Raw genomic sequence first — 10327 nt, 5'->3', positions numbered from 1 at the left:
AGTCCACCTCCCTCCCCCGTATGCATCCCCTCCATCCACCCCACCCTGCAGTTTCCAAGCCCATGGCAAGAAGCCACTTCCTCAAACGCTGCTGTTTACTGCATTGCCTCCAGGTTTGAGTTCAGAGAGAAAGGGCCTGGATAGAGTTCAGGGTGGTTCAGACCCCCCTACTAGATGTCACAGGCACCCTGGCCTTCCAGGACACACGCTGACCTCTACCTTGGCACACCTTTTGGTGTCGCACACTGGGGCCCTAATCCTCTGCCTGGTCCCTGTCCTTCAAACAGGCACACCCTCTCAGCCACCGGGAGCCACCCAAATCTCCATCCATAAACACTACTAGGACCAATCCTCCCCTCTCCCATCCTCTCACGTTCCAGCCGTTGTCTTTGCTGCCTGCCCCAGCTCAGCCTGCTCACAGTGGTCTGGGGCAGCCAGAACACACACACACTTTCAGATCACTCCCGAGGAAGAGTCATTCCAGGCTCATGCAGCTCTTCTCATACCTGGGCTTAGTATTCCGGTCCCTGCCAGAGATAGCCCCCCCCCCCCCTCGCTTTCCACCCAACTCCCTATCTCCCACGACAATGTAAATCTGATGTGGAGTGCCCAACTTCCCGAAGATGTTCGGAAGACTACTTTCCTCCCCCTTGTATTGGCAAGATTTTCTGCAAGAAACCTCAGAGGCCTCCTCCGAGAAGCCTTCCTTGGCCCTAGACTGGGTCTGGTCGCCTCCTCTGTGTTCCCACCCACTCCTGCCTGTTCCTCCAGCTGCTCCTGCTCGCATTGTCTGCCCCTCCCGGCTGTAGGTCCAGAAAGGAAAATTTAATGAATAAAAGAATGAACAAGCCAAATATGGAAAATAGGAATTGACAACTTGGCGGTTAGGGGCTCCTGGAGGGCGGGGCCAGGCCTGATGAACGGGCCGCAGGCCCACTCCAAGAGGAGTCCGGCGGACAGCTCCGCCCAGCCCCGCCCTCCAGCTGTGGTTTAAGGCCGCCCGCAGCTCAGCGGCCGGCGCAGGCGCAGCGGAGGGCTCACCTGTAGCAGGTGCACAGTCTCGGGAGCTGCGGGGACAGCAGCCGGCTCTGCAGGGGTGATAAGATGGTGCGGGAGCGGACGGTGCGGCTGCTGTACGGGAGCCGCGTGGAGGCGGTGTACGTGCTGGGCACGCAGCTCTGGACCGATGTCTACAGGTGAGCCGTGTGGGCGAGTCACCCCCTCCGACTCACCCACCCTTCACAAACCCCGAGACTCTGAGACTTTGTACCAGGACAGCCTGGCTCCACTATCCCAGCTGTCCTTCAATTCGAGATCCTTAGAAATCCTGAGAACTCCAGAAACCTGATAACGCCCAGGCCAGTGTCCACTTCCACGCAATCTCGAGGGCCTCCAAGACACCCAGTCACAGCTACTGCTCCCCTTTACCCTAACTTTCTCATGCCTGGTCTCTTCAGCCCCTCTCCCCGGTGACCTCAGCACTCATGGGCTCCCTGTAACACGCCCCTCTCACTTCCCCCAGGCCCTCCTGGTTCACCTTTCACCCCAGCCTCCTCCACCAGCGGACTTCCTACTCCCAGCAAGCAGAAACTCCTTGGGATGTGCTGGGGACTGGCTTGCTCAAAAGGGAGCTACCCAGGTGGAATCTGGCCTGAGACTTATCCGATTTCACCCTCCCGGGGGCTGCTGGTGGTTGTCTGTCCCGAGGCACTGGCTGTGTCACCAAATGCCTTTCCTGACTTCACCCTGAGATTAGAGAGGGGTCACTTTCCACCCGCTGATGCCCTGGGAGCCAGGATCTGTTCTCTTCCGTCTTCTCTGTCCGCACCCTTGATGGGATTTGGGGTACCGGAGACTCGGGGTGAAGGGAATGGTGCTGCTACTGTCCTGTGTTCCGAGAAAATGGGTAGAGTGTGGTGAGGGACCGGAGAAAGGGGTTGGGTGAGCAGCCTGAGAGACCACATTGAGGTCTGATGTGCTGTTCTCTGCTCCAAACATTCTAAATGTTCTCCGTTGCTAGGGTGGGAGGGCTTCATGCTGGAAGGAGGGGCATGCAGCACTGTGGGGTGAGACCTTGTGCTGGTGACCTGCGTGGGTACCTCCTCTGTGTGCCTTGCTCCCAAATCATTCTGACATTAAAGCACCGGCTCTCCCACGCCCTCCCAAGCCCACCTGAGTGTCTCCTGTTAAACTCTCCCCTCCCATTCTCCGGTTCCCTCCCAGCTGCCTGATCACTTCTCCAGGAAGCCCTGGCCCTGATGATCCCAGAAAGCCCGTCACTAGGACCCCTCTCTGCTCCTTTACTCCTAAGCCTCTGCCCCAGCTTCCATGTCCCCTGGACCTCGACCTCACTGGTCCAGCATACAGACCCTAAAAGAGGATTGGATGGGCCCTGTGGGTTGTAATGCAGTGGCGGAGTATGGTCTAGGTGCCAGCGGCCTGGCAGAGTGCCCATCTCTCCCCCTTCCCAGCTCTGAATTGGGCGCTGCCAAGGGGTAAGCCAGGATCCAGGGCGCTCAGGTCCCTAAGCCACAGCTGTCACCATGCCCGTCTGCTTGCTGGGACACGGTGGGCACAAACTGTCTGAAAGCCTGGCACACGGCCTCTGCTGGGGGCTAGGGAGCAAAAGGGGTCCATACCCAAGTCCTTGTCCTTGCTCCTCTCTAGCAGAGAGAAACCAGCCTGGTGAGGGACAAGAGGGCAGGTGCCAGCTCGTGTTACCTCCACCAGGAACGACCACAGGACTCACAGTTCACAGCATTGAAAGTTCCCCAACACCAAGGGTCAGCACAGCCTAGTCCAGCACTGCCCAGAAGAGGCAGAATGCAGGCCACAGTCATTGCTTTAAATGTTGTAGTGGTCTGTGTTTTAAAATAAGTTAACTGGATATGGATATGGGGTCAGTGGCTCACACCTGTAATCCCAACACCAGAGGACTTGCATTCATGGCTCATTTAGACTACATAGCAAGTTCCAGGTCAGCTTGGGCTACCAGCATGACCCGTTCTCAACCTTCCCTCAACACATGCATGCACACCTCAGAAAATAAGAAAATGGCCTTAGTCCCAGCACTTGGGAGGCAGAGGCAAGTATGAACCTCTGTGAGTCTGAGATCAGCTGGGTCTACACGGCAACCTCTAGGCCAGTCAAGGCTACATATTAAGACCCTGTCTCAAAACCACAGAAATAAAAGGACTGAAGAAATAGCTCTGAGACTCTGTTGCTTCTCATTCGTGAAGGTCTCAGTTTGAATCCTCAGGTCCCACATAAAAAGCCAGGTGCGGCCGTATGCTTCTGTGCTCTGTGGAGGGCAGAGACATCAGGGACACTGGGAGCTTACCGCTTACCAGCCTAGTCAGTGAGAGACCCAGGCAGAGAGTGTCAACAGGATGACAACACCCTTCTCTGGCATGTTCACTCACCCCCCCACATCCCCCGACATGTGTTACATGCACAACACACACACACACGCACACACAAGTTGGAGAGACGTAATAATGCTCATGCTATATTTTGTTAAGCCCAACATATCTAAAACTTTATCATTGGAATACATGATCATGGAAAGATGGCTCCTGAGAAAGCTGACATTGTTTCCCCTGCGAGACTTTGTTATACTCAAAGTTCCTTTGCAGTGGGGCAGCTGGCCACTCTGCAGGGGCCCCACGGTCACCTATGCTGACTGTCACCATCCTGAACAGCATGTGTCTGGAGCAGAGACCCACAAGCTCTCTGGGTAATTCTTTGCTGAGGGGACTGTCTGTATGGTGTAGTATGATGAATGATATTCCTGCCTCAACTTACACAATGTCAGTAGCAATCACCCCCCCGCCCACAATATGACAACCAAAAATGCCTCCGGACAATGTTTGCTTCCTCAGGGAAGCAAAGTCACTGTGAGCTGAGATCACACATAGAGCAGAAAGGAGCCTTCTCCATCGGGTCATGTCCAGTACTGCAGGGACAAGCTCCTCTCAGGCAGACAGAAACAGGAGGGGTCAATGGCCACTTAACACTAGGAAGTGATGCACCGCCCCCTTTGTTCTGTGTGAGACCTGGAAGATGCACTTTGAGCATCCTGACTCGCCAAAGAAGAAAATATGGCTCAGAAAGAGGAAGCCATTTACCTGGTGACAACCAGGACCCCTGTAAGTCTGTCCAGCTCAGAGGTCATGTTTCTTCCTCCACTCAACCCTGTGTGACCCCTGGCCACCGTCCACCCTGGATGGGAGTCCTCTGCCCCAAAACATCACCACCCCCACCCAGCCTTCTACGTCTTAAGAAGTCCTTCCTGGCTGAGACACAGGTTCTGGCTCAGGATCCCAAGTGATGCTGTCACCCCCAGGGCCTCTGAATAGATTCCACACAGCAAGACCTGTGGGTAGTGCACCCAGTTATGTAGGAAGGAAGGTGGGGGCCCCTTGTTCTCGCATCAGGTCACAAAGGTGAATGAACAAGCCCCACTCCCCCGTCAAGGACTGAGGGTGAAGGTGATCCTCTTCCTTCCAGACCTTGTGGCCCTGGTAGGAACTGGCTTGCCAGTCCGATGCCAGGCCCCACCATTCTTTCATGTGGGGTGAATGGTCTCTGGGTGGAGGCTGTTTTGAGAAACTTAGAATCTGTTGGCACAATAGAAATAGACAATTTTTTGTTTTAATTTTGTTTTGGTTTTCAAAGACCTTATTGTCAGCCTGGAGAGATGGTTCAGTGGGTGGGACCTGAGTTTAAATGCCAGCACCCACATAAAAATCACAGTAACCCCAGTGCTGAGAGAACAGACAGGAGGCTTACTGGGACTATCCAAGGTCAATGAGAGGTCCTTATTAAAAAAAAATAATGCAGGGCTCATGTCTTTAATCCCCGGTCCTTGGAAGGCAGAAGCAGGTGGATGTCTATGAGTTCCAGGAGAGCCTGTTCTACACAGTAAGTTCCAGGACAGCCAGTGATGCATAGTGAGGCTATCTCAGAGAGAGAGAGAGACACATACACAGAGAGAGAGAGAGACACAGAGAGACAGAGAGACAGAGACAGAGTGAGAGAGAGACACAGAGAGGCAGAGAGAGAGACAGAGAGACAGAGAGACTCAGAGATAGAGAGAGACAGAGAAAGACAGAGAGACAGAGAGACTCAGAGAGACAGAGAGAGACATAGAGAGAGAGAGAGACAGAGAAACACACAGAGAGAGAAAGACAGACAGAGAGACAGACAGAGAAAGACAGAGAGAGACACAGAGAGAGAAACAGAGAGAGACAGAGACAGAGTGAGAGAGAGACACAGAGAGACAGAGAAAGACAGAGAGAGAGAGAGACTCAGAGACAGAGAGAGACAGAGAAAGACAGAGACAGAGAAAGACAGAGAGACAGAGAGAGACAGAGACAGAAAGACACAGAGAGAGACACAGAAAGAGACAGACAGACAGACAGAGAAAAACAGACACAGAGAGAGAGCGAGAGAGATTAAGGCAGATAGAGGAGGTCACCCAATATTGTCCTCTTGCCTCTGTGAATTTTCGCATTTGCACATATAACACATGCACCCCTGCATACACATGTGAGTATACACCACACAAACACACACACACACACACACACACACACACACACACACGAGAAAGAGCGATCTTGCCATTATTCACTTAGTATCACCCCCTAAACTTTTTGGACACCCAGCAGCCTTCCTAACATTTACATGCTCATTTCGTATGCATTTAATCATTTGCATACACTCAGCCCTCATACTGACTTCATGAGCTAGGTACTAGGTCCCTTTCGCCCTTGGAGACCTAAAGTCAGACCACACGGCCAAGCAGTGCTTCAGGAGCAAGGCTCAGGCTGCCAGGGGTTCTCTCAATCTGTCTTCCTGAGACTCATGTTTGGGGCATGGCTCCTCCCTGCTCATTTCCTTAGAGAGTCATTGTGGGCTGTGGGGTGTGGGCTGTGAGGTGGGTGGGTGGGCGGGCGGGCGGGTAGGTGGGTGGGTGGGCAGGTGGTGGGTGAGTGAACATGACCACTGATGGCTGCAGACAGCCAGCATGGGGCCACGTTTCCCACCTCCATCCTCAATAGACAGACCCTGTTGGATGATGTTGGATGGGTCCATGGAAGGTCAAGGGTATGTGGCAAAGCTTGGCAGAGCAGCAATGCCTGCTGCCGAGAGAATGACGAAGGAAGACATCAGGCCAGGTCCCGTGGCCCCATAAATTAGAACAACACCTAGAGCCCTGGGCCTTGGACAGGAGGCTCTGCCAGGAGCTGCTTAGGACTCAGGTTTCAGGCTAGTGCCCAGGGCTGGGAGGGCTGAGGAAAGACCTGGCGCCCTGTATGCCAAGTCCACAGTCCCTTCCTGTAGTGGGGACCCATGATGCTCTTCCCAACTGACCACAGATCCCTGATTTAGGGTGATAATGTATCTGCAGGGGCTCACACCTCCAAACACCAGTATTTAGAAATGACCCTCTTGTGCTCAGTCATAGCCATGATGGGGCCTGTTAAGCATCTGGGCTTGGGGTCCATCATTTAAATCATTCACGCAAGGGTCCAGAACAGGAAGACACCCTTAGTCAAGGGTGTCTGAGTCTCTGACTCCGATCTGCAAGTAAATATGTTTATCGGGGAGATGGGGGATCTTGAGATTCCTACGAATCCTCTTCTCTGGGTCCTTGTCTAGAGGACTTCAGTGAGCACTGGTGGGCTCTCCCAGGCCTGGGACTCATGGAGTATGGCTCACTCACACCCTCCTCCGAGGGTCTGGAGACATCTTTGGAGTGAGAACTCACTCTGTATGGGTCTCGGTGTGCTCATCTGTGAAATGGGATGGGTTGGGCAGGCCTCATCGGGTTGTGTGAAGTATCGATTGAGAGCCTGTGATTTGGAGGATGGCACCTGGTAAATGCTCCCTAAGTCATTGTTGTGAATAAGATTGGATTTATTATTGTATCACCCATCACGATGAACCATGGTTACTGTCCTCAAAGTGTTCATGAGACTCACAGGAGAGACATACATATTAAAGAAAAGTTAGTATTTAAGGCCCGGGCTAAGGGAGAGAGAAAAGTGATCTGGCTGGTGGGATGGGGGAAGACTTCCTGGGAGAGGGGGCAAGTGAGCTGGGTCTTGTAAGACAAAGGTTCAGCATGCAATTTAGGATAACTCCCGTGGGAGCAAACCCACCTGGAAAATGGGACCCATGGAGGCAGGAAGGGAGTCATTTCAGTGGCCTGGAGTTAAGGGTTTGGGTCAGAGAACAAGAACTGGGGCTTTGAAGCCTTTGCTCGGGGGCTGGATGTTGTTCTGTAGGCAGGAGGAGACTCAAAGACTTCTGAGGAAGGAAGGTAGCAGAGATTAGATTGTTTCTTCCCTGTAGAGGGGCCTCTGGCTGCCAGAGACACAGCACCTTGGGATGGAGGTTGCTGGGGCTGCCACATAGAGAAGGAGGCCAGCTATACATGCATGCCAAGGTTTGCCTCAACCAACCCTGCCTGGGCTAGCGCCAGCCCTCGCAACTCTGGCCACCACCATAGTGAGCATCAGGTATGAGGCCTAAGATCTTCCTCCCTCCCCTCATCTCTGTCCCTGAGGGTGCTCACCAGTCTAGTAGCCACAACTGCCCCTTCCAACTCCTCCAAAGACCTAAGGGCAGGATGTCACACCCCGGCTGCCAGGAGCTGGGGTCACTCCAAGGATGAATCCCGGTTGGCGTTAATGAGGTCCAAGTCAGATGGACAAGCTGAGAGCCAGGGGCCAGCAAAGACCAGGCACATCACACCCTCAAGTCCATTACTTTTCTTCTGAAGTCCCTCCTTGCTGGTAAGCCCTTGGTGATGTCCCTCCCTCAGGAGAAAGGCCAGCCCCACCATGTCTGGGACCTGTCCCACAATCGTGACCATCCTCTCCCCATGTGCGTGTGCATACACCCACCCACCTACCTACCTATCTACACACACACACACACACACACACACACACACACACACACACAGATCCAGCAACACTCACCTTCCCTTTATTCTGTATCAGGTCTCCCTGGTCCCACAGCATCAGGGCAGCTTGGAGCTTGAAAGAAATTCTCTAGAGACAGTAGTGCACCACCCTGTCACTGACGTTGGAGTTCCAGACTTAACTGATTCTTCTGAGAATAAACTTTATACTCTTAGCTCAAATGTCACTTCCTCAGAGAATCATCGGGAAACCACAAATACCGTGTGCCCATCTTTCCAGAACCCAAGACCTTGCGCACTTTAGGCAAGCACACTACTGCCAAGCTACACCCCCAACCAGGGAACCCACATCTCTCTGTCACAGCCAACACTGTTAATTGCATAATCTATAGAAAACCTTTCTCTTTCACTAGAATATAAGCTCCAAGACTTGAAAGATGCATTATTTTCTTAGCTAGTCTTTCCCCGGTGCCCAGAACTCTGCCTGATACATAGTAACCGCTCAGGGAATACGTGTTGAGCAAATAAATGGCTGTAGAAGCAAACCCTTCTCCTCCAGCCCCATCTCCAGCAAATCTTTCTACTTAGTGCCAGATCTGGAATGAAATGAGGAAAAAGATGCAGCTCACTGTGGAGAATAAACACAGGCACAAATCCATTTATCGAGACGTGGGCATCGGGCAGGTGGGGAATCAGGGTCCAGCCTTATGGGTATTAGAAGAAGTGGTGCACAGTGAGGGGCTGGGAGGCGGCTCAGTGGGTAAAGTGCTTGTGTGCAAACTTGAGGGCATGGGTTCAGATCCCCGGCACCAACCTAAAGCCGGGTGTAGCAGCATAGGTCTGTGACCCCAGGACTGAGCGATGGAGACAAGTGGACCCCAGGGGCTCACTGGCCAGCCAGTCTAGCCAAAACGATTAGATCTAGGCTCAGCGAAACACCCTGCCTCAAAAACTAAGGTGGAAATCAATACAGGAAGACATCTGGCATCAACCTTTGGTCTTCACCTGTGTGCGCGCGCATACACACACTAAATTAATAAACATAAAAAATGCCGTGATACCAGCTTGCAAAGCCAGACAGGAAGCATTCTTTCATTCATTTACTGTTACATCCTGGGTGCTGGGACACTGTGCAGAAATGTCCTTAGGACCAGCCTCCTGTCTCATACATGCTCTCTTTAGATTCTTCCCAGTAAGCCAGGAGGTCAGAGCCACCCCCCACCCCATTCCTTTCTCTCCCTCTGTTCTGTCCCACAGCCTCTAGGGACCCCAGGCCATCTGTAACCCTAGGCTCTTGGGTTTCTGCAGGGGATTCTAAAAGGATCTTCCCCCAGGAAGGAGGCGGCCAACAGGATCCACATGAGACAATGGCGTCTTTGTGGCCTCTGCCAGACCCGCTCCAAGAATAGCTGTTTGCTCAGCCTCAAGCAAGCCTGGTGTGGGGCTGTGGGAGGCTTGGGGCCAGGGAGCTCTGATGTGGCCCAGTGTTAACCCACTAGATACTTTTTCTTTGGTTTCTTGCTGGCTCAGAGGGATGGAGGCAGGCGCCAGCACCGAGACTAACCACATCCTGGGGGACCATGCTTTTGATGTGGTTTGGGAAGCATCCTTATCTCAGAAATGCATGCAGAAGCTTGATGATGTATAAAGCTGGATGGAGTGGTCTTGGTTCAAGGAGGGCGGGGCTCTAGCACCCTCCACTTTATTTTAGCCAAAAGACCAAGAATGAATCGCTTGGCAGCCTCTACAGACTCCCTGTAATTCCTTCCCAAGCTATAACTACCAGACCACATTGATGAAGGTTAGTTACAGCAGTGCTTCTCAAACTGTGGCCTTGGGAATTTCTAGAATGTACATTCTGAGGACCCAGCAGTCTCTGCTTGGACCAGACCTCTAACTGTCATTGCTGCTGCTGCTAAATTTGAGAGCCTCAAACTTAAGCCTCTTCTTCAGCTGGGCCCCTGCTTCATTGCCAGCTACCCGTCTCACCTGGCCCAGACAGACAGCCCTCTCAGGGGATGGGACCCCTAAGTCTATAGGCATAGGGGGCAAAACAGAGAGAGAAGAGAGAGAGAGAGAGAGAAGGAGGAGGAGGAGGAAGAGGAGGAGGAGGAGGAGAAGGAGGAGAAGGAGAAGGAGAAGGAGAAGGAGAAGGAGAAGGAGAAGAAGAAGAAGAAGAAGAAGAAGAAGAAGAAGAAGAAGATTAGAAGATTTAAATCCAGGCATAGTAGCATAAACTTCTGATCCCAGCAGAGGCAAGTAGAAGGTTGTTGCAGGTTCAAGGTCAGCCTGATCTACATAATGAATTCCAGGCAAAGCTACCTATGTAAAAGCAAAAAACGAAAGAAAATGAAAATGCCCTGAAAATGTAAACAGCGCCCCAATGTTTCT

At 52.6% G+C, this 10327-nt stretch overlaps 1 protein-coding gene across 1 annotated transcript in view; it reads left to right on the top strand.

The window, feature by feature from the left end:
• The first annotated feature begins 1010 nt into the window (after nucleotides 1-1010).
• The window catches only part of Padi2 (peptidyl arginine deiminase 2), a 43230-nt gene continuing 33913 nt past the window's right edge, over nucleotides 1011-10327 (top strand). Inside the window, exon 1 of the mRNA XM_087906951.1 lies at nucleotides 1011-1196. Within this exon, the coding sequence (XP_087763077.1) occupies nucleotides 1105-1196 (92 nt within the window). The 5' untranslated portion in view covers nucleotides 1011-1104. The remainder of the gene's footprint in view (nucleotides 1197-10327) is intronic.

This window comes from Myodes glareolus, chromosome 6 (genome assembly GCF_982192425.1).
Source record: "Myodes glareolus chromosome 6, mMyoGla1.1, whole genome shotgun sequence".
Taxonomy (NCBI): Eukaryota; Metazoa; Chordata; class Mammalia; order Rodentia; family Cricetidae; genus Myodes; species Myodes glareolus.
This window is presented reverse-complemented; position numbering and strand designations above follow the sequence as displayed.